General features: G+C 42.1%; 1 protein-coding gene across 7 annotated transcripts in view; it reads left to right on the forward strand.

The window, feature by feature from the left end:
• Positions 1-24,971, forward strand: part of cacna1eb (calcium channel, voltage-dependent, R type, alpha 1E subunit b) — a 53,961-nt gene that overhangs the window by 17,385 nt on the left and 11,605 nt on the right. For 5 of the 7 annotated variants that reach the window (XM_047589667.1, XM_047589671.1, XM_047589670.1 and 2 more), the window contains 21 exons: positions 8,270-8,373; positions 9,081-9,248; positions 10,590-10,780; positions 10,862-10,965; positions 11,053-11,168; positions 12,176-12,229; positions 12,711-12,791; positions 12,997-13,206; positions 13,380-13,492; positions 14,066-14,178; positions 14,379-14,510; positions 14,771-14,840; positions 15,256-15,373; positions 16,534-16,601; positions 16,681-16,748; positions 19,361-20,116; positions 20,929-21,194; positions 21,438-21,573; positions 21,683-21,812; positions 24,375-24,434; positions 24,591-24,697. In XM_047589667.1, the coding sequence (XP_047445623.1) occupies positions 8,270-8,373; positions 9,081-9,248; positions 10,590-10,780; positions 10,862-10,965; positions 11,053-11,168; positions 12,176-12,229; positions 12,711-12,791; positions 12,997-13,206; positions 13,380-13,492; positions 14,066-14,178; positions 14,379-14,510; positions 14,771-14,840; positions 15,256-15,373; positions 16,534-16,601; positions 16,681-16,748; positions 19,361-20,116; positions 20,929-21,194; positions 21,438-21,573; positions 21,683-21,812; positions 24,375-24,434; positions 24,591-24,697 (3,165 nt within the window). The remainder of the gene's footprint in view (positions 1-8,269; positions 8,374-9,080; positions 9,249-10,589; positions 10,781-10,861; positions 10,966-11,052; positions 11,169-12,175; positions 12,230-12,710; positions 12,792-12,996; positions 13,207-13,379; positions 13,493-14,065; positions 14,179-14,378; positions 14,511-14,770; positions 14,841-15,255; positions 15,374-16,533; positions 16,602-16,680; positions 16,749-19,360; positions 20,117-20,928; positions 21,195-21,437; positions 21,574-21,682; positions 21,813-24,374; positions 24,435-24,590; positions 24,698-24,971) is intronic. The other 2 variants (XM_047589668.1, XM_047589673.1) reach the window with 1 other exon arrangement.

A 24,971-nucleotide genomic window follows, 5' to 3' on the forward strand; every position in this document is an offset into this window, starting at 1 on the left:
GACTCCCACATCTTTCTTTTTCTCAGTGTTTCTTATTTCTCTTCCTATCTCCATCTCTGCCTCTTACATAAAAGGGGCATCGGCATCACGTTTACAGGCTAGTTACTGGCCACCTAAACCCTTAACAGCTGTGTTGTTGAGAGATTTCCACAGAAAGCACAAGGTTAAAGTCATTTTGTAAGCGATTGCATCTGAACAGTAAATTTTCTGATTAGGTGTCTGTCAAAGTTTGCAACAAGTCGTACTGCCATCGGTTTTTTTCTCATTAAAAGGCTCAGCAGCCAAAAGAAACCAAACACTCTTTGGTACAAAGCAACTGGGCTAGCTCATTATTGAAAAACACAACATCGCTAGCAAGGCATGACTGGTGCAGCGGGAGACTTCAGGAAAATCTGCAACTCAGAAGTGGGAGGCGCTCTTCACGGATCTGATCACATGAACGAAAAGGCCAGAAAGATGCAGAAGAACTTACAGGAACCACGGCCACATTATGAACCACTTATCCGCCGTGTGGTCGGTATGTTCCCACCTGTGTCTCCATTACAATCAGTTGGAGGATGTTCACTTTTTTCTGTCCAATCAAGCCTTCAAAACGTGCTACTGAAAATAGAGATTGCGAAGTAGACTATCATTTAAAGGCCAGTGGAGCAAGTTGTGCAACCGATTGATGGTGTTTAGGGAGTTTGTTGTTACCAGACCCAATTACAGTCCTCGTTTTCTGTACAAGGCAGTACAAAATATATTGGCTGTGTCTTGAAGAAGGGCTGTGATGAACACATAATGAACACTTATTTTTTTTAAGTTTCTTTTACATTAGTATTTCCGTTTGGGAGTAGTTTTAATTCTAATCCACTTCATTTCGCTTTTCGCTTGTTCTCCCAGTAATTCTCTTATGACCGCCCAGATTTATCTTGTGACACATTGGAGCAGCCGGACTCTGAGTCAGAGAAATGTTGGACCAAACAGCAAACTGAACATAAAGCAGTGAAAGCTATCTCTATTCAGCTAGTACAGTAAAACATTACTTCATGGTGTCAGTGTTAGTGATTTTGAGGATGTCATAACACAGCGTATCAGTCACAGAGGTTATTCATCTGCAGAATTACTGCTTTGCTTCTGATACTTTTGCTGATGAAACGTCAGCATTTAAGCAAAGAATCTGAGAGCTTGTTCGACAGATGTGTCTCAGATGTGTCATGCGTCCACACTCGGCACCGCTGATGGGATGCTGTCACACTTAAATACAAATCTACAGCAGCAAAGTGAGAAGTTACACTGCTGGACAGTGTTTTTAGGGCATGCTGTGAGAAATAATTCTTTTGTGGACTCAACAGTTGAAGTTACGCTCCTCTGCTCCACCTGAAATCAAGTCGCTCCCGGTGTAAAATGTCGTCAGTGTGCAGCCCACAGATTGTCTTCTGTGTTACCAGTTGCAGCTGTGGCTGGACGACCTGATTTCCTGCCACCTATCTGACACATTTTCTGGTAGCACATATACTGCTCTCCCTCTCTCATACACACACACGCACACACACACACACACACACACACACACACAAGCACACACACACGCTCACTCTCCTTCTCACTCTGGTGGCACACGACAAGTAAGTCAGACTTAAAAGAAAACACACATGTGTCATGGAGGCCGGCTGGGAATAAAATCGAGGCCACTGGGCCAGCGCTGGCGGCATTCATTCCATTTCATATTAATGAATTGCTAGAAGCAAGTCTGTTGGGACACCGAGCTCAATTAAAATCCTTAATCTGAGTGAGGAGTGTGTAGCAAAAACGACCACGACACAACCACAATCCAATTTAAACCTCTGAGATTCCTAAAATGGTCAATTATATCCCGCGGCAAACAGGCTGACACAGGTGGACTTGATGCTTTGATTAGCAGTGAAATCTGTCCCAAATGACTCGTGCGTGTGTGCGTGTGAGCGCTTGCTACTCCGTTTCTGAGGCTGCACGAACCTGTTGCCCTCCCGTTGTTAGATTAGTTCTGACAACGCCCTCTTCGGACCTGATGATATTGAATGATACTGACTCCAGCTGTGAGCGTGTGAGTGCGCGCGTGTCAGCCCCCCCATCACTCTGCATGACGGATATCAGATTTCCTTTGTTGCCTCAGCTCGCTGTCCCTCAGGCAGAGTGTGACACTTTTTCTAAAATTGTTGCTCTTTAGACGGGATGAATAATACAACTGGGTGGGAGTCTGGAGTGATTCATTAGCCATCTGGCACAAAGATAGACGCGCAGGAGAGATAAAAGTCATACATGCATGGATGGATTAACCAATTAAAGAGGGAACATTCAGCGTGTCCTATCAGCCGTCATCAGTGCGTCGTGCATCTACTCTATCACTTTATTTGATTACAGCCCCCACGTGTCGACAACTGGTACTGCATATTTGCTTCCACTTTTTCTGAATTGTGCTCATGTGTGGTAATTTTATTGACCTGACTTTATTTAAAAATGTGCCCTGTGCAAAATAATAAACTAGTCCACATACAAATTAGCCTCCATGGGTGTGAGTGGCATTTTCTGCTTACTGCTCCCTGTACCCGCCTATAAGTTCACCTAGTTATAAAGATACAAAGCATGTAAGTGGATATTTACTAAGTTAAAACACTGTTCCACGTAAAGTGACTCTCAATCCACCAAGTGCCGGACAAAGCTGGACTAAATGACACTTTCAAAGTGAACAATACAGGAAATAATGGGATGCAAACCACACGTCTGGATGACAAAATTCTAAATTGCTAAATATATTTACATCTGTAAAGGTTCTCAGACATTGAGGTCAAGGGAACAAGAGAAACTGGACCTTTTTCTGAGTTTCTTGAAGATGTTTTATGAAAATACATTTACATTTAACAGTAGACATGCAGCCTCTGTTTACGTAACTATATGTCAGGCCGAATGAGTTTCTACTTATACATATTTGTCCACACAACAGTTGAATATATTGTTGTGTTTGCCATAGTTGTAACATAACTGTGAACATCAATTGCTTTTGATTGGATGAGCAGTATCTTAGCAACCAAGTCTGAACTTTACGTAAAGTACTCAAAAATACTGCGGAAAAATGTTAATCTGTAAATTCAAACTGCAGCCAACAGAACTAGAAAAAGTAATTCAGGATTGAAGTCAGCATACCACGGCTTGTTGTACTGAGTTTAAAACGACGGCTGCTGCGGCCTCAACTCTAATTTTGCTTTCATAATTGAGCCGACTAAACAATAGCTTACAATCCCAGGTGAGTTTTCTGTGGGAAAACATACACCCAACCATTGATTTTATGACTAACATTGAACAAATTCCTTTCTTCGTGTAATCCCAGTTCAGCGGAAGAGTTTTAATGTTGCCATTAGACGCATGGTTAATGATTTTTTTTTTTTCCCCTGATTTAATTCGGAGCCATTAATTTGCTGATGCATTATGTTAATGTTGATTCAGCTGTGCATTGCCATCTGCGGAGCTGCGCTGAAATGGCGAGCAACGTGATGCTGCTGATTACTGTAGTTTTTGGTGGTGCTCTTCGTGTAGGTGGAGGTGTGTGGGAGAGGCTGAGTTCTCTGTGCATGTAATGAATTCAGCCTCTCCAGAGTCAGCTTGGTACAATGCTTTGCAGCAGCGCTTCAACTTGAAGAGACTATGAGGACGAGGTTAGCCTCTCGATGTGAGCTCACTGCTGGATCGTTATGTTGGGTTGAATTCTTACAGTGGCATGTTGCATAGCTGTGTTATATGTTTTCGTTACCTCGATGGTAGCTTTGGTTTAAGGGATGATATGATTATTTTTTGCTGTAAGTATATCAGATTTAACATTTTTTTCTGTTTCACTCATGTTTTATCATTGATAATGACATGAACTAAATTTGTTATCGAGCACATCAGTAGGTTTTGAATGACTTCAAGCGAGTGTGGTCAAGTCGACTTTATTGACTGACACGTGCAACACAATACAGGATTGAAATTACCTTCCTCAAAGGCCTACGGTGCAGCAGCTAAACAAAAATGTAAACAAAATCTGCAAACATTGAAAATATATAAAATATAAATATATATATATATATATCCTGTATATACAAAGTAGACTAAAGATAAACATGACGTAAGGCATGACAATATACAATATACATAAAGTGGCTGATGCAACCCTGAGTTGAATAGAGCAGAAAGAATGTGTGGAGTGAATTTATACAGTACACAGTATAAGATAGATGTTATTGATTAATTGCAAGGTATAAATGTCCAGAGAGTAGTGACCAGTAATGTCCACTATACAGTAATGTAACGAATGCCTTTCCAACATGTTGTCTATTTAGTTTGATACACCTTGAAACTCTCATCACACTGCAAACATGTCACCAGTGTTCGTAATCTGTTATAAATACCAATATCTTCAGAGATCATTAAATGCAGAAGTCAGTTTTTTTTTTGACATGCGGATGATAAATGAAAGAAGGAAATCGTGAAAATGAAAACTGAAGATAAATTTGTGAGTTTTTTTTGGAAATAACTACGCAGATTTATGAGACGCAGATTGTCAGAGCACAGCTTTATCTTTTACATTTGTTTTTGTTTTCAGAAAAGGATTCATAAGTTTCCTCAATGATTCAGGATGAAAGTAGTTACACCGGGGTGATATATATATATAGAGTATCATCTGCAAAAGAGAGGTGACCCTGTGGAGTACCATATAGAGTTTTTAAGGAGCATTGAGTTTTTATAACAGGCTTAGAACTGCTCCCTCAAACTCCAAATTGGTTTCCACAGCCAGCGATGCTGGTGATGCCTGAAGCTTTCTTTTTTCCAGGAATGAGTAATATAACACACTACTATTTCCAAACCAATAATCAGAAGTTACTCATCCAAGTTACTGATCGTTACCATTTTTTTCATTTTTTTTACCATTTTATATTTTAGCTTTCTGTAAGTCAAGACTTTGGAGCAAAACTAATAAATTGGGGAGAGTGGAAGAAGTTGGTCAGGCAGCATTTTGTGGAGGAAATGCAGCCTTTTTTAAAAAAAAAAAAAGAAAACATTTTCTTTATTGGGGTGGGACAGCTGCTGATTGTAACTGATAAAGTAACTTCTAATCTAACTTGGTTACTTTTAAAATCAAGTCATCAGTGAGGTAACTAAGTCACTTTTTAAAGGAGTAATCAGTCATCAGTAATCAGATTACTTTTTGAAGGTAACTGTGACAACGCTGCCCATAGCATCTTGTGTATAAATACATGTATGATTCTGGTAGATGGACACTGAAAAACGTCTGTTTTAATGAAATTTTGTTTCTGCAGGAAAACAATTTCTAAACTAAACAGGAGAAAGTGACCTCAGTGTGTGATGGGATGATTCATGCCACAGGCAGACAGACTATTTGCTTTAATTTTGAGGGAGCCTCCGCTGAATTGTTGTGCTCAGAGTGCAGCCTTGAAGGAGCTGTGCTGCTGCCCGTCTTTGTTCAGAGTGTTTGGTTTGAAGGCTATTTCCACAGACTCCCACTCCTTTGCTCCCTCTCTGTCTCGGTGTCTCTCGCTGTGTCATCTCTTTGTCTGACACACTCACTCACTCACTCACTCACGCACTAAAAACCCAATTACTGCTGCAGTCTGCAGTCGCTAACCGTGATTGTTTGGTCTCCTCATTAGCAGCAGGGAAATAGAGAGACTTTGTTTATGTTCGTTTGCCATGATTATTAATAGTGTTAGTAGTGTTGTGCTGTTATTGCCATGGCGTGTAGCAATATCATCACAAAATACAGAAACCGTGTTAGATAATAGTGTATGCGGTAGCGTGTCACACATAAAATGACATACTATGGAGGCTTTAGAGGTGACAGAACAGCTAAAATATAAATGCTACTTTCATCCATTTCTTGTCTTTTCATCTGTTTGACACAGCACAGGTATGTATGTATAATGTTTGCTGTAGGTCTGTTGTTGAACAGGTTGAAAGAGACGGTGCCAAAATCATATTTTGAACAGGCATAATATTTGAAATCATAGGTTGTTGACATGCAAACTCTTATATTTTGGTGTAAATCGTGAAAAAATAATAGTCTGCGTGTATCATTTTTTTGAAAGTTTTGCAAGTGTAATCTTCTCTCCTTATGTTGGAGACAGGTTGTCTTATGGGCAGAAGACACAATCATTTGCATTATGGCAAATCTGCTGGTTTTGGAGTCCTTTACTCCTTTCCTGGAGTATTTGCTGTCTAATGGATGATGGATCGAGAGAGTTCTTAGGTTGTTAGCTTTATGGTAGCCACCACCAGCACCACACACCTTCATATTCCATGGAATAGATCACTCTTTATGAACCAAATAAGTTTGTCATTTAATAATTCCTGCATCTCGAGTTCGAACTTGACTCTCTTCTGTTCATTTTGCAGTTCAGTGCACATTATTTGTGATTAGCGACATGTGCAAATCCAGGTTTTCTTTTTTTTTTTGAACTCTTATCCACAGATCTATTAAAACCCAATGCACACTGAAGCTTGCACCCAATCGAACAGACCCTAATTAGTGAAAATGATTTTGTTTCACCATTTTCTCTTTTATTTATGCTCCCTTTGTCCACATCATGACAAAATGCCTCATTTAACTCATGGTACGTAGCTAAAGCCATGGTGGGTGTCTTCTTCAGTTGTGATTGACTGGCAGTGAGTTTAGGTTTTTATGTTATGTGGGGCTTCTGTGTGTGGTGCGCACCTAAAACTTAATACTTAGCTGCCATTAGAGGATGTTGGTAAAATAAAATAAGGCTTAGGGTTACAGCCAGCTGTGAGGAGACCCTGGATATTACTGCTGGATATTTCAACTACCTCAAGAAGCATATGGAAAGCATAGCAGGGGGGAGGAATTTCTTGATTAGCCTTTTTCCGCTATGACCAAACCAGCCTGGGTGTTATCTTCTTTTTCATGATTAGCGGTTCTGTAGCAAACTATTAATGGCCAGACGTTCGCCAGACTCAAAGTGATAATGGGTGCTGAAACCTTTGAGACAGATTTTAAGACTGTGTCATCAGTAGCCAGTAAGCGGTGTCTCAGTCCACCTCCTCTGTTTAGAGATCGCTGAATGTGTTCCAGCTTTTAGGTTAATTGAAGCAAATAAATTCTCACGTCACAGCATCGGGTCCAGTCAGTTGACTTTTAGAAAAGGCTCTGAACGTGGCGTTTTGGACGATGGGCTTTTGGCACTTGGAAAAGTGTTTTTCAGATATATCCGCATTAGTGCGTCCAAGGCCTCACTCATTCACTCGCTGGCTTGGCCTCTCTCCCTCCCACTGCTTTCAGGAGAGATTCTGCGTGGGTTTACACTTGAGTTACTGCCATGTGCTTTCTACCCCCTGCTCACACACGCACACACACACACTCATATGTATACCATCCCCCACACTTCCCAACACTGTCCAAGGATTTAAAAAGAGAGAGATGAAAAAAAAACTTTGTATATTTGTATCTGTGTATGTGCGTGTGTTTAAAGCAAATCAGAAAAACAGATACTGATTTCTTGGATGATTTTCACAATTTGGAATATCACAAATTAACGGATGACGCTGAATCTCTAATGTTTATCCTGGACGCAGATTTTTTTTTTCTTTTTTTAGTTTTTATTGACTAATTTCTGCAAGAATTTTACACTTTTGTTTGTAACATTATCCTTTCTTCATTTATTCTTTTAAAAATAACACAACATCCCTTACAAGAACCGGATCCAGATGTGATTTTACGTTGTCAAGACATTGCCTGCCGGTTGCTGTTTTGCAGTGTTTTTGTGTAGGTGGAGAGATATCAATGTGTGCGTGGGCAAATGTGAGTAGAGATGCCTGCCAGGTGTATGTGGCTGTGCATTCTTTGTCTCACACCGTGCAAGTCTGGTGCACTAAATGGATGTACTGTACTGCACCGCTCACTGGATGTACAGTTGTCCGTGTGGCATCAAATCACCTATAAAATGAATGTGTTTTTGTTTTGTTTTTTCAAAACTGTCCTTCACATACACCCATTTTTTCATTTGATCTATTTTTAATCCATTTTTTTCAGACACTACAGACAAAAACCATCAATCTGAACAAAGTAAAGAGAGGTTTTGTACCAGATTTAGCTGCTAATGGATGTTTTTTTACACGTCCCTGCTGCACAGTCGGTACTTTAACCCAAATGTCTTTCTCTTTTTTAGGTCATGATGTCTCAATAAGTAATAAAAGAGATGTATTACTGTCATTTGATCAGTCTATGTATTGTATATAATAGGATCCTGGCCACTGCTGGTGCCCACATGAACATCCCAGTCGACCTTCGGACCTTGAGGGCGGTACGAGTCCTGAGGCCTCTCAAGCTCGTCTCCGGGATCCCCAGTGAGTCTGTTACTGACCTCTAACTCAACAATGTTAATTTATGACTTAGACTTTATTCACCCACAAGGGAAATGTCTTGGTCACAGTAGCTCAGTTGCACATAAGAAACTCCCCTAAGAAAGAAAGAGAAGAAGAAAAGAAAAATCTAATAAAAAGAATAAAATATGAGTAAACATGTAAAATAAAATGATAAAATATAAGTAAAAAGCTAATAAAATAAAAATAAAATATAAGTAAAAATCAAAAATGCAAAATTGTACTAAATTTGCATATGAACAAATCTGTAAGAAATAAAGACAGAACACTAGGGCTGGTGTTCCGAAACATTGGTATAATAAAAAGAGTTTCATATCCTGTAAGAAAAATCTAAAAATTGACCTTCCAGGATCTTGAAATGATTTATTCAGAGGCCGTTTACCCTTTAACTTTGTATCATTAGTGTGTTTTTCCTTTTCCCCTGTGTATTTCATATCACAAACACAGCTAAAAATAGCAGAGCCATGCAGTACACAGTATTTTCATCTATATTTAATGTTAAAAGGTTATTGCATAGCTGTGGGCTCAGTTTCTGGTATCAGGACTGCATTTTGTTTAAGGCTCCTCAAAATAGCCTTCTCCATCTCCTCAGCTCTGCTTCAGTTTTATATTCAAGAAAATCTGTTTAGGGCAACCTGTGCAACATTAACAATACTCAAACATTTTTTTAGGCCTGCAGATTGTGCTGAAGTCCATCATGAAGGCCATGATCCCGCTGCTCCAGATTGGCCTGCTCTTGTTCTTTGCCATCCTCATGTTTGCCATCATCGGTCTGGAGTTCTACAGCGGGAAGCTTCACCACACCTGCCTGCCGTCGGACGACATCTTAGGTGAGAACCGTACGTACCAACAGCGTCTTCTTTAAACGTAAATAAAGCGTATGTGTGCGGGGGGGACTTCAGTGTGAACAGCTTGTTTTTGTTCACTTCTGTCAGATTTTAAATAATAATCAGTCTTCATACTGAATAAAGTGTTGGTTTATATCGTATTCATGAGCTTGAGATGGATTTTTTGGGGGCCAGAGATCCTGAAGTGCACCTGCTTCTACTACGTTACTACTGGAGAGTATTTGTTTGGGGATTTTTTTTTTTATGACGGACTGAGCAGGTGTACCGAGTGCGTGCTTTTACTCATTGTTCTCAAACTGAGGGTGTGAACAGCTTTGTGTGAGATAGCAAGGCCTGCAGCAGCAGCAGCAGCCAGCTCAGAGGTATTATTACAGTAGTTGCAGGCTAATTTAGCTGCTGCTTAATTAGTCAACAACTACTCTGTAATCACACGCCACACCATAGCATTTACTGTCAACGCCCAATACAACTCACAGTTGAACTGCGATATGAGTAGGTCCGCAGTGTTCAAAGCAGGAAAAATACACGTGACTCTCGAGTCGTCCCACCGAGGTTCATGGAACACAGGAAAATCTTACACAAAAAAAGTAAATATGCATAGATGCGAGTCTAACTTTTGGAAACAATACTTCTCAACTGCCGTCAGTGTGTGTGCAATTGAGGTTTCAAGTTTTACACTTTTAGATTCAGCATAATCAATCACAATTTTCATGTGCGTTTTTCAAGGCAACAGATTTTCAGTGGAAGCCAAAAGCTGAATGCATAATGACTTTTGAGAAGTTTTCTTGTACTGAGGTACCCCGAAATTAAAGTAGAGTATCTCTCACTGTTATATGGTGAATAATTTTTAGCTTAGCTTAGCTTAATTTAGCTTAGAAGACGATGTCATGAGTCTGTCCAAATGTAACATAATGAACACATGACATCCCGTTGGTTTAATCCACACAAAAAACAAAGTCTAAAACTAACAAGCTGAGGTTTTATTGTAAGTAGCAAGTAATCAATACATGTTAGAGGAGCTCATAGTCTGACTCTTTACAATGAAGAAAATAAGGCCTAACCAGCTGTTTGTGCTGCACTACTCCTTAATAAATCCTGCATCTGGAGTTGAAGCTTGACCTTCTTCTCTTCAAACTTACTACACTATTTGGTATCTGTCAATATAATATGAATTAGCCCTTTACCTCTGCGTTTCTTGCTTTGTGCAAATTCATGCTCAGTTTTCTTGAAGGTTGTGCAGAACTCAAAGGTTAGGGTTTGCTCCTGTAAACTAATGCTGGATGTGTGTTTGCGTGGACACGATCGAATGCCAGTTATGTTTTATTTCTGCAGATAATGAGACCGTTGACTCATCGGAGCTGGCATTTGCGTGCGGCGTGAGGAAGTGCCCAGAGAAGTACGACTGCAACGACACGTGGATCGGCCCCAACGACGGCATCACGCAGTTCGACAACATCCTGTTCGCTGTCCTCACCGTCTTCCAGTGTATCACCATGGAGGGATGGACGGCCGTTCTGTACAATGTAGGCCCAAGTATTCGACCGACGCATGAACCACAGAGCGTGACGCCGATTTATTAGTGTTTAATGGTACGAATGTTTCAGACCAACGATGCCTTGGGTCCGACGTGGAACTGGATATACTTCATCCCTCTCATCATCATCGGCTCGTTCTTTGTCTTGAACCTCGTGTTGGGAGTCCTGTCTGGGTGAGTCCCCTCCCATACCCCTGACGAGTTGCGGTTTTGTCCTGGTGCCTGTATTATGAAATTCAAACAGCTGTTTTCTCTCTTCAGGGAGTTTGCCAAGGAGAGGGAGAGGGTGGAGAACCGGAGGGCGTTCATGAAGCTACGTCGCCAGCAGCAGGTGGAAAGAGAACTGAACGGCTACCGGGCCTGGATAGACAGGGCAGGTACTGGGCACCAGAACAACTTACTGAGATACTCCTTCATCACTTAGACAAACCCAAAAATCACCATTGAAGGGTTCGTTTTAACAGCAGATGTGCAAAATCCATCTCATGAGCATGCAATATAAAGGTATATTTATATTTCTTGCTCACGTTTCCCCATCTTTCTAGTTTTTGCTATATTGGTTTATAAATGTAGCTACAAGCAGAAGATAGTCCCTTTGTTCATTTAGGAAATAATCCCACATGAAGCTACGTGAAGTGCTTTACACATGCAAGATGCAGTTTCTCTCTTTTGTTTAATACTTTCCAAATCTATGCATCCACAAACACATAACGGCATAAAATATAACAATGTGCCGAACGTACACCAACTCACTGATGGGCATATTTGCAAACTTGATCTGAGCCAGGCTGTCTGTTGCTAAGCTAGGCTAACTGCGTTATATTTATAAGGTATGAGTTCACTGAGTTCAATGCTTAATTTTTTAACAGAATATTTAAGTTTCACCATTGATTTTGTGATCAAATCTATCCGTTTTTCCCCATTTAAAAGAGTGTTTTTCTGCTACAGGCCCTTTCAGAGTTGTAGATCTGCGATAGAGTAGTTTCCTTGAGTTGCAAAAAACGCACAGTGTTGCAGTGGCAATCGACATCACCCACGCAAGCTGAGGGTGAGAAAAAGGTGATACTGACTCACTGACTTAAATTTGCGTGCGTCAGTGTGTGTTCGCGTGCACGGGCGCGCGCGAGAGAGCTGCTGTGCATATTTACTGTATGTGTGCATAGATGTGGGAGAGTGTAGGTGGGGGTGGGGGGGTATAAAGAGAGGTTGCAGGAATGTAAGACAGAATAAGAGCTGCCTCTGAAGAAGGTCACGCCGGACTCTGAAAGCCGCTTTCACACCTGTTTCCTGGAAAATGTTTGCTGTAAACAATAAAAGCCTGGGATGAATACTTGTCATGTCTTGACAAATACATCTGTGACGTCTGGGCTTTGTTATGTTACAGAGGAAGTCATGCTGGCAGAGGAGAATAAAAGTTCAGGGAGATCACCTTTAGATGGTAAGTTCGCACACGTTAATGTAACGGCTTAAACCCTATTAAACAGCAAGTATCCAATAATGTCTGTTTTAGTGCCAAGTTACCAACTGATCCCACAAAAACACTTCTCAGTAAGAGGTTTATGAAAACTGTGCCTCGATGTGGAAAATGATGGATGCATTATATAAAATCTGTAAGAGGTTGTTTGTAAGTGCACATTTGAGGTGACTGTTCCCATAAGAGTCACAGTGACTCGAAGGAAAGTTGAGACACTATCGGATTTTGGTTTCATGTACAAGCAAAATATTTCTTATTATATTCTGGGTGTCATCAATTTATGGACCCGGTGTATGAACGTAATATAAGCCTTAACTAATTAAATATGAGCCATTACTGTTATTTAGTTCATTTAGACCTTATATACTCAGTGGGAGTTATTATTTAATATGTTAAGACTGAAAAGTTTCCAGTAGCTTTTGCTAAAGTTGATTCTTTTTTTTAGTGTTGAAGAGAGCAAGTAAGAAGACTGGTGCGCGGCGAGGAGCACCAGGGGACGACAAGTTTACAGACACGTCTACCGCCAGTGAGTGAAGAACATTTCAGTGTGTGCAGTTAGTCATTGTATTTACAGTGGGCTTCTTCCCCCTGTTCTTTACAGCATATCAATCCTCCCTGAGCTCATGACTTATTCCCATACTGTACACTTCACCTACGCATCATCCCTGCCTTCCTGTGCGTGTGCGTCCGTCTCCTCCTCCTCTTTTCAATCCTGCCTCCTTATCCTCCAGGCATGTCCCGATCGAGGATGAACTTCCGCAGCGGCCGCCGCGGCCCGGCCGCCTACCTGCGGCGCAAGGAGCGAATGTTGCGCATCTCCATTCGCCGCATGGTGAAGACGGACACTTTCTACCTGATGGTGCTCAGCCTGGTGGCTCTCAACACCATCTGCGTGGCCATCGTCCACCACAACCAGCCCGACTGGCTCACCATCTTCCTCTGTGGGTTTCTTTTATGAATGGTTGTTGTTCTTTTTATAAACTCACCCGGGGTGATTCACTGGATAAGTAATATCTGATAAAGGCTTAGTTTTTTTTGTTTTTTTTTTTTTTTTTTTTACTTCGCTCCATAATTCTGCTTTTTCACTTAATTGCTTTTCCTCTCTAATCGCCAGACTATGCAGAGTTTGTTTTCCTGGGGCTGTTTCTGGCTGAGATGTTTCTGAAAATGTACGGCCTGGGTTTCCGGCTCTACTTCCACTCGTCCTTCAACTGCTTCGACTGTGGGGTGAGGTCCTCTACCGCTTATTCTGACTCCGCGTTACGGTAGGAACGATTAACAGGATTTATCCCGGCGCGTAGATCAGGCCAGTTAATATAACTGTCTATAACGTCTGATGACGAGGTATAAATAAACACTGTTCCCATACAGCTAAGATAATCGACTTTTAAAGCAGAGGAGAGAAGAGCGAGCCTTTAGAGCTGTTCTTTAGCAAAAATCCGAGGTACGCCATTACATCCTCCATTAAATCTGGTTATTACCCGATGATACGACCGTTTTCAGTCATCAAGTAAGCAATAAAAAGAAGGCTGCAACTGCATCTTGGCCTGCACCAACAAAATGTTTTGTCCTATCAATAATTGTAAGCTGGATAACAGATGCCTCCATATGTAGTTTCCTTTATTTTTGCAGGTTTTTACACTGTAAAAAGTCTTTATTTCATGTTTATCTATTGTAATATCCCGATGGTAGATTCTTGGGTTATGTCAGAGTGTTTTAGCTTTAGCTAATGAGTAACTCCACATGCTGGTGTTCAGACCCTATAACACATGATTAGTTACTGTATGACATTTTTTGCAGGTCATCGTTGGCAGCATCTTTGAGGTGGTCTGGGGCTTCTTCAGGCCTGGGATGTCATTCGGCATCAGCGTATTGAGGGCGTTGAGACTCCTAAGAATTTTTAAGATCACCAAGTAAGCTGGACAAATTTTTCCCATAAAAAAAAAATATATATATATATATATATATATATGTATATATATATGTTATATATATATATATATATGTATATATATGTATATATATATGTATATATATATATATATATATATATATGTATATATATATATATACATATCCAGCTTAAATGACTTGTTTTATTTCTTTTTTCCAGATACTGGGCCTCTCTCAGGAACTTGGTTGTGTCCCTCATGAGCTCCATGAAGTCCATTATCAGCCTGCTGTTCCTTCTCTTCCTCTTCATTGTGGTGTTTGCGCTGCTCGGGATGCAGCTCTTCGGAGGGAGGCAAGTATTCAAATCCCAAATCCGCCCTTGATTTTTCCACGTGCTATATTTAAACGTCTTCATCTGATCACGCTGGAGTTCTGAAACCGCGCGCGCCGAACGAGAGCCTCCTTCAGCCTTTGATGAAGAGGAGAGGAAATGATATGTCCGGATGAAAATAGCTGCGCATCCTCCTCCTCCTCCTCCTCCTCCATCTCCTTCCTCCTCCTATTCTTCCTTGGTCATATCTGACCCTGCTTTCTATCTGCCTTCCCTTTTAGGTTCATCTTTGAAGATTACACTCCCACCAACTTTGACACGTTTCCAGCTGCCATCATGACAGTGTTTCAGGTTTGGCTCCCACAGATCCCCTAATTCTGCCTGCTCTCCATGACACATTGCACCCTGGCATATTTCTCACCCCAGGCGCAGATTAAACAACTCTGCTCACTCGCTCGCCACCCCCCTGCCTCCGCTATCATCCCACACATCCATGCACACATATGCGCACATGAATATCAGACGAGGGAAACGTGAATAAGTCCACATCGGATCTGCTACGAATCAACTGCTCTGCAAAAGAGTGTTTTGATCAGCGCACATAGTAATTATTATCTTGCTGTCATTTTTAATGCTACATTACGAGCTGGTTGCCTGACGGGGGATTCGTCTCCTGTTTGTAGTATTTTTAGGCCGATGTTCCCCCTGAACCTAATGTGAGATATGTTAATTATCCATGCTAAATATTCTGTGCATCTGCCAACAGATTTTAACCGGCGAGGACTGGAACGAGGTGATGTATAACGGGATCCGCTCGCAGGGAGGCGTACAGTACGGCATGTGGTCATCCATCTACTTCATCGTGCTCACGCTGTTTGGAAACTGTATCCTTGCTGACCTCGAAGGGTGGCCGGAGAGCTGCGATGCGACCACGATGCTTGTGCATGATCAGGAAGTAAAAGTAAAGTCCTGCAGGAGAGTGATCAGAGAGGTCAGAGTTACGCTCTGCTGATTACATACAGACAAAATCTGTATACGTTTTGACATAATTTATATCATTTTTAGCTGTTTATGGAAACGTAACGGTCTTAAACCCGTGGAGATGACCAGAGAATGGGTTTCCTCCTTTGTGATGCTTTGCCAGACTCTCGCTGCGTGCTGCCTTCAGTTGTTGTTCCTGCAGTTTTCCTGTAATTTGGACATGAATGCTCTCAAATTAAAACCGAGTGGGCGCTTCAAGACCGCATTCATCGATGAAGTCTAATTGTCTCTCGACGGTTAAAATAACAAACAATGTGCCATTCGATTTAGGACGTTCAAGGAATGTGTGGTGGTGCGCACATATTCCTGTTGCACAGTAAACAGGCCGAGTACAAGCACACAGTATTTACATATTAAGACGCTGCATCAGAAAGATCCCTCAACACGGAGACAAAATCATCTGTATTCAAAGTCGATTCTCTTGCTTTTCACTGAATCACACGGTGTTCGTCAGGCAGTTGAATAAAGAAAACAACACTAAGGAAACACAACCAAGAAGCCTGGATAAGACTGTGCTCCAAGAAGTCATTCATTACCCTTGTTTCGCAAACTTGGTATATTTAATATTTGACAAATACTTACCAAATACAAATTGCTCAATTTGTATTTGGTTCATTAAATAAAACACATTTTTTTAATACTTCTTTAAAGCCAGTAATCAATTTGATAATTATCCACTTAATTGTTCTGTTATTTTTGGGAGCCCTCCTCTTCAAGTCCCCTGAAGGTTTTTATGGGGTTTCCCCGACATGAATTATTATCTTAAAAGGCGCCAGATAAATGAAATGAAATGATTAATAGAAAGAGAAACGTGGACGACACTATTTGACACCAGACAATGTCCTGGACGTTGAGTATTCACCTATAGTAATGTCAATTAAGGCATCTCAGACCTTGAATTAGGATTATATTAGCATATGAAGTCTAACTAACCACGAAGAGAGGAGTATAAATGTTTGTTTGTACATTTTTGCGTATTTGTCTTTAACTGCCTCCACGTAAGACACACTGCTGAATGTCTTCTTGGCCATCGCTGTGGATAATCTTGCCAACGCACAGGAACTGACTAAGGTTTGCACTGTTTTTTTAACAACAGTTTTATCACAAAATGTTTTGTTTTTGTAGTTCAACCACATCTTGTTTTCCTCAGGACGAAGAGGAGGAGGAGGAGTTCTTCAACCAGAGGTACGCCAGAGGAAGAGACGGCCTGATATCTGAGTAAGTGTCTGTTTTAAAGCTCACAGAATTTGCATTTAAAGATGAGACACCCAGAGCATTCACAGCTCTTAAGTAATTCTCTTCATTGGATTCGCAGATAAAAATCTCCTGTGGGGCGAAAATGAAGTTTGAACTGAATGAAAATGTCCCTGGTTATCTTTTGCAGCAAATAGTGGAATTGAACTCACACTTACTTAAGATATTGGATGCTGTGGGGAAACTGGCTGATGGGTGGTCCTGAATGCGATCGACGTACTTCTTCGGTAGCGAGATCATTATTTCCAACAGGGTTATTGATCGTAGGCACTCAGAGAAGCAGCTGTAGGCGTACCTGGTAAATGTTTGAAACAGTATGCTCCTCAGTTCTTCTAGTTGCATGGCGAATGCAAGCTGGGAAAGCATGTTTTAACGCACCGATGACAAAATGGTGAATGTATATTTGAATGCGCCCAGTTTAAACGCATGAGTGATGAGCGACTGTTTCAGCAGCGCGACTGAAACTCCTCCTGTGACGGCCTCGGCCCTCGGCCCTCGGCCTGCTGACGCTGACGCGCAGCCTCTTTTGTGAACGAAGGGAGTAATTCTTCACAGATCTGCTGCTGCTCCTCTCAGCGACCTGGCGTCCTTCCCGCAGGTCCAAGGACCCAGTGAGTCGGGAGGAGGAGGAGGAGGAGGAGGAGGAGGAGGACAGGAGGTGGTTTTCAGAGGTTGTTGTAACAGTGGGAAGTCTGAATGTGTCACTCTACTGGGAGGAGGCACACTTTGGAGTGTGACAGATTTTGGCCAAGTTTCCCTCCTTAGCATGACTCTGATTTACCACTATGACAAAAGGGTTTTTCTAAGAAGGGTAAAACTATTACATAAGTCATGATAACACTCAAGTGTCCTGCAGGGACACATGGAGTGTGTCATTCAGAACACTGACCTGGTTAGACTCTACTCTACCTTGAGGTATTTTTTTACCTGTTTTACACCACAGAGCTTTTTCCACACCAGACACAATGATAGCAACATGTGCACAGTCGTATTCAATCACTTTAATGGCGGCTGCTTTCCACTTAGAGAGAGTACTGGTATTAAGCACTCTGGCTCACAGTGTACTGTGACACTTGAAGGAACTGAGCCGACATTAACACTCGTGTCAAAATCGCCACTGAGAAGCATGAACTTCAGACTAGGCTAGGTGTGCTTTCCAAATGCATCATGCAGCTGAGTTACGTTGAACCTTCTTATTTGTGGTCGGAGTCTACTTGCACAGACTTAACACTTGACGTTAGTAAGTCTTATTTTATCAATTGTTACAACATTTTCTAGAATTAAGATGTGGAAGACTCATTGGTGCATTTTAAAACTAGGCCTAAGTTTGAAAAATACGACCCGGGACACAAAAGAAGTTTACCCTGTCTGTAGATAAATTTTTTTGGTATTTTTGCCTTTGTTCCACAAATTAAAAATAGAGAAAAAGACAACAACAACAAAAAAAACAGCAGCATCACGTGAAAAAAACATCCTGATCTTACATCAAACTGGGAAAGTCACATTTTATGTGTTTTAACCTGAACCCACTGCGCTACGTAGTACTTTTTCCACTTAAAAATACATGTGATTACTTGTTCTTTAAGCCTCTGCAAGTTGATTTGACACCACATCCTAATTGATCAGTAATTGATCACACTGCAAAATACGTGCCACACTTAATGAGATGAAACAGAGCACGACGTCCCTGATGTGTTTGCATCTCGCTGAACTCAGCGGCACAAGATAGTTCCCTGTTCTGACTCTCTAGTTGTGACGCTGAATGTATCATTTGTCCGTTACATATTTGAATGTTAGTCCCGTAAGTGTTTGCAGCTACCGAGGCGCCGATTTGATGTGTATTGCAGTGTTTTTCTGGCTCCATCACGTTGTCTTGTTACACGCCTGTTAAGTGGCACTGACCAAAATGTTGCATTCAATGACATTCTGTCAGAACCGATTAGCGCCCGGACCCTTGAATTGGTGTATTTCATGAAACGGATTTCTCCCTTGAAAGAAATTCCACTATGAATCATAAAAGCGCTGAATTCAGTCCCATCTGGTTCAATTTTTACAGCTCGCTTCCCCCGAACATATTTTGTTCTGTGTCACAACGAATGTTCTGTGTATGTTGTAACCCACTAATGTCTTGTTTTCAAATAATCACTCATTGATTACATGGACAACAAAAGAGTCTGAATACAAGTAAGTATAACTGTATGCATCTTCTGTCACACAGAATTTCTCTCTTGAGTTTCCCTACTCGGTTATTGAGATTATTTTCACACAATGTTTGCACTTTAATCCTGCACCTTCCCGTTCTGTTCTTGTGGGTCTTATTTACTTTTGACCTGTCCTTACCTCTCAGGTATTGTTTTATTTTTTTTGGTCGTCTTTGTAATTTTTCCACATTTTTTGAGTTGTTAATTGACTAACATACTTTCACAGAAAAGGTCTGTCCTTTTCTTGCAACTTTTATTTCAGTTTTAATATCCCTGCTATGCCAATGAACGACATTCTTTATATTTCTTGTCACAATTTTCTTAAAGTATTATTTTTCTGCCCCATACTGATGCACTGTATATTGTGGTCCTTAGTGGCAGAAGAAGACCCTACCTATACAGGAAACGGGCAATCCACAGAGGGCGGCCGGCCTTCCCGGATGACCCGGAGGGCGCCGCAGGTGCTGCGGACGAGCAGCCGCTCCATAGCGCCAGCACCTTCTCCAACCGGCGCGAGAGGAGGAGGAAAGTTAACATGTCAGTGTGGGAGCAGAGAGCCAACCAGCTCCGCAAGCGCCGCCAGATGGCGAGCAGGGAGGAGCTGTTCAACAGCCCCACGGAGGACACGATAGAAACTCCCACGGTCCCTCACCACGCCCCCGCTCTGTCGCCGGAGGCCAGCCCGGCCCACCTGCCCGAGTCCCCGATGTCGGTGGGGATGCCCCTGCCCGAGCCCCCGATGTCCGTCTCCATTCCCATCCCGGAGCCTCCGGCGGCCGAGCCCCTGGTGAACCTGAGCGAGGAGAAAGCGGCTGGGGCGAACCACCGGGCCGCGGCCGGGGGCAGACACAGGATGGCCCGTAAGTTCAGGACCAGCCAGGGGCCGGAGGAGGTGGCCCGGCACAGGCGCCACCGTCACCGAGATGCACGCACCGAGGCCAAGAGTCTGGACTGCGTGCAGCCGCCGCACGAGGTGCTGCACGTCAGACGGTCGCTCAGTCAGGAGAGGAAAGTTCTGGATGAGAGGGAAGAGAAGGAGGAGAAGGAGGAGGCGGACGGAGGGTCGGTCCAAGATGACTGTGGAACCTGCATCGTCAACCCGTATGCAGAAGTTGGAGAGGATTGTAGAAGGTAAGACTGAATCTCTTTAACTCTTGTTTAACTAATTATCTGAAACCAATTACCAATTACCTATTACCAATTATCTCATATTTGGGTTAAAGTCTAGAGACTGGGTCGTCTAAACGCATGTTTTCAAGCTCTCCTTCTTTCTTTTATCCTGAGGTAGTTCTGGTAGAGCTTGGACTAAAGTTTGACCAGTACACTGAAAACATATTTTGCTCATCCATTAATCACACTACCTGTCCTTATAGGGCAGAAGTCTTAACAATAGATCTTCAGTGTAGGAACTAGGCATATTTTAACCATATTTTTTATACAATAATTAAGTTCAAAAGTGGTGAATTTGACTAAATTCATCCATTGAATGCTCATATTAGTTATTTTGTCCACAGCCGGAGGACTATGGATAAAGTCAGAGATTTGTTTTGTTCCATCTGTAACTGCATGGGATGTGTTCATGGCCGAAATGGACGTTGACAAAATTTTCTAGAAATGCACATATAGGAGAAGTTTTTTAAGGGAACGCTAAATTCTAAAGGTCAGACTTGCAGGTCTGTGACACCATTGATTGGTACTTTAGGTTTATCATCTAAACCAAATTCAAGTTTAGTGCATCAACATTTGCCAAGCAATAAATGTAAACTACAGCTCTGCAATTTGAAATGTCATTAGTCATGATAATGTTGACCAATAAACAATCTTTCTGCAATCTTCCACTGAAAGTTCAAATGTTTTAGCACAGATCTTCTTAGGTGATATTTCCCTGACTTATACGCCCCGTTGCAAGTTAAATTTGTAATTATTTTCTTTCCCGCGTCCAGCGGCGACATCCCCGATCCTCCTCAGTGCGCTCAGCTGCTCGACTGCACCTGGTCTGAGCAGGGTGAGGGCGGCCACGCGGACCAGTACGAGTCCCTGAGCCAGAACGTCCCCGTGGAGTCGGCCCTAGAGGCCACAGAGTTCACCGTGAGCGCCCTGGAGGCCGAGAACCGCAAAGTCTCCATCAAACGAGACAAATCCAACCCGGAGGGCAGCGTGGCCATCGAAATGTCTGCACAACCACTTCTGGAGCTCACACCCATGACAGGTAGCATCCCTTCTCCCCATAATAACACCGCTCTACACACCACAGCATAAAGTGGCTTTAGTGCCAGTGTCACTGCACCGCCCGTGTGGAGGTGTTTGTGTCATCTGATAGGAGTAGACACTTTTTTCATATATATATATATTTTTGCTGAAACCATTTTACCGGTGACTCATGTTTCTCAGAGCCTGTCCATGTAAAGCTAAAACACATTTTTCTTTTGCTCCTCTTTGCTCTGGGTTTCAGTGAACAGTAAAGAGCTGGAGGCATACCAGTCGGATCAGAATGAAAAAGAGGAGGAGACGGAAGACGAGGAGCCGCCGCCGGCTCCTCCTAAACCCGTGGCTCCAGACAGCATGTTCATCTTCAAGGCCTCCAACCCGTAAGATGCAACACGATTCACCCGACCACTGATTATCAGACGCAACCAGTTAGAGTTTCTCGCTGAATTCTTTCCTTTTTTTTGTCGCTTGTGTTTGTGTGAACAACAGCATCAGGAGAATTTGTCACTATTTTGTCACTCTGCGCTACTTTGAGATGACCATCCTTCTTGTGATTGTGGCGAGCAGCATCGCCCTGGCAGCGGAGGACCCAGTGTGCACCAATTCGGACAGAAACAAGGTGAGCTCAAAACACGGCCCTGTCCTGAAGTCTCCATGAATCTTCAAAAACGTTGATTTCTCCACACACACACACAAAAAAATGTCCACATCTTTAAAGAGTCCACACCAGTGCTTTGTGGATGAAGTGGAGTTTTTCCTTCATCCCACTTGGTTTGGACATCAGCCCTAAAAGCCCCAAAGCTTCACATTTCCACTGGTGTAAAACATTTAAAGGGACAAGCCCCGCAGCAACGATAGCAGCAGGAGCAGCAGCTGTTTCTTCCTTCATAACGCTGGAGTGTGAGCGCACAGGAGCTTCAGAGGCAATTTGATACTTGGTTTACTTTCTCGTCTCCGTGCAGCAGGACAGTTGTTGTGGAAAGCGCTTGTCGGACAGAAATTCTGCCAGACGTTGCAAAAGACAGTGAGACTTAAAAATAGTTTTATTTTTTTTTGACGGATGCTGGCTTTGCATTCCTGCAGAGTAATCTTTACATACGGAAAGATCCAGTGGGAGTGCAGAATATTGTAGTTACATGAGCACACAAAGTATATTTGGTGCCGTGGAGTTCCACACGATGAGAGAACATAGGGAAGATGTGAGGTATGGAGGTAGGTGGCTGGAGGAGACTCCTAGAGCCAGGAGGAAGAGAAGGAGGTAGTTTGTTGCATGATAGACAATATACACTGATCAGCCACAACATTAAAACCACTGACAGGAGAAGTAAATAACATTGACCATCTTGTTGCAATTGAATGTTCTGCTGGGAAACCTTTGGACCTGGTATTCATTCATCTGGATGTTACTTAGACATGTAGCCCCCACCTACACCAGACCAGGCACCCCCACCCTATAGCAATGACACAGACACACACACGAAAACAGTTCAGAAACAGCTGAAAAAATGCACCTAACATGCGAATTCACTACATCCTAAACTGATCAAGCATTTGAGGGGGCCCCTCCCCTCAACCCGTAGGACCCAGAGGCCCCCCACTAACAACATCCTGTTACCAGACACCACAGGACACCTCAGAAGACCCATGTCCATTCTCTGATGAGTTACAACTGCTTTAGAAAGACAAGGGAGACCCACACAATAACAGGATTGTAATTGGTCATAATGTTATGCCTGATCAGTACATTTAAAGAATTTAAAGAACTGGGACTACACGATAGCAACTAGATTTGTGATGACAACTAACCAATAGTTATCTGACTAGGGCAATTTCATAATACCAGATCTTAACAGGCTGCACTAGAGGAGGAAAACATGTCAAACAAACCACAACAATGATTTAACACTCAAAACGCACTCGGCGTAAAATGCCATTGATGAGGATTCAGCTCAGCGCGTCTCCTTCAGGTTTGATGTCTAGTTGACACAACACTGTGTCAGCAACAATGTGTCGTGACACATTCGATTTCACGCACACGCAAGGTGAGAATCTGCCTGGGAAGTAGCTGTCCAGTTTGTTTTTCACAACTTTTCACTCTCCTCAGTATCGCAGAACGTGTCGAGAGTAAATGAATAAGCACACATTGGTAAGAAGAGAAAAAAAAAGAGAAGACAGGAGTAACATGAGTGAGAGAAACAAGAAGAGGCGCGCTCTAAGTTCTACACTCACTTATTGATATTGTTCATTATTGATTATAAACTATATTTCCAGAACAAAGTTATTAGTCATCCTGATGAAGGTTATGCGCCACAACGTGTAGGTGCATTTTAATTTTTACAATGTATTAGCCACGTTTAATAAAAGCTTTTTAAACTTTGGACCACGAGAGTGGCTTGGTCACCTTTTTCTTAGTTTGCTACAATTGATCCCCTACATCAAAGAGCACCTCGAAGGTTTTTTCATTTATCCAAAAAAAAGAAGCACGCCTTTTTTCTCTTTTTTTTATTGGCACAGAAATAATCATATTAAATACAAAAACACATTGCAAATTAAAATAAGGCCATAAAACCAAATGGTAACCCAGAAAATGATAAGAGGAAGAGAAGGCCTTAGGAAAGAAGAAATTATCAGATGCAACGACGACCATTTTTTGGATGCTCTTGTCGTTTGTGTTTGTGTGAACAACAGTATCAGGAGAATTTGTCACTATATTGTCACTCTGCACTACTTTGAGATTTTGACTATCCTTCTTGGACAAAAATAAACACATTTGTGTTCTCTTACCTTGTTGTTTTGAGTAGAGCAACTAGTCTAATTCTGTACACATTTTGATTACACTGTTTTCTGCTTTATTTAACTCGATAATACTAGTTTTTTAATAATTTTAATCTTATCGTATTTTATTTTATCTTTTGTTTTTACTTGTGGATTTTTAAGCGTGTTTCTTTAATGCAGCAGACAGTCATGATATCTTGCTCTCTGTTGCGTTGATGTTGACTTTACGTTACGTTACACGACTTAATGCAAGTGTATCCTGGAGTATCTCTTTAAGGGATCTCTGAGCTTGTTTCGGCACCGAACGTAATGTTTCCCATTGATTTATAACGTTGACACTTTGACCGTGTTTACAAATGTTCATGTATCTTGAGGCCTTTTTGTTTTTTTTTTTTAAATCGTCCAGGTCCTACGATACTTTGATTACGTCTTCACCGGAGTGTTCACCTTTGAAATGATCATCAAGGTTGGTGAACAAAAAACAACTTTCCTCCACTTTTACCTCCAGAATTTAACTTTTTCCTCCATAGTTACTCTTTTTTTTTTTTTTTTTTTTGGTCCCTGTGTGTGTTTTTAATCTGTTCTGCTCACACGTCCGTGTGGGTGTGTGTTTGCTCTCCAGATGATCGACCAGGGTCTCATTCTGCACGACGGCTCTTATTTCCGGGACATGTGGAACATCCTGGACTTCATTGTAGTGGTGGGAGCTCTGATTGCCTTTGCTCTAACGTGAGTCACTATCCAGAGCTGCCTGCTGATGACTAACGAGTGACTCACTGCAGCAAATCGTTTTCTGAGCATGCAGCATTGTTGTAAACGACCTTCCCTCAATGACAAGCGAGAGCTGCAAACATGAAGGCACACGCGGTCCCGTACAGAGAGTAACTCACGTTTTGCTTTCACCTCCGGGGCTGCAGCGGCAGGAAAAGGCCGACTACGGTGTCAGATTGTTGTCGATTAAGCTTCTGAAATCTGTTGTCTTTTCCAGCGCACGCGTGACAAT

This window comes from Mugil cephalus, chromosome 7, assembly GCF_022458985.1.
Source record: "Mugil cephalus isolate CIBA_MC_2020 chromosome 7, CIBA_Mcephalus_1.1, whole genome shotgun sequence".
NCBI classification, from domain to species: Eukaryota; Metazoa; Chordata; class Actinopteri; order Mugiliformes; family Mugilidae; genus Mugil; species Mugil cephalus.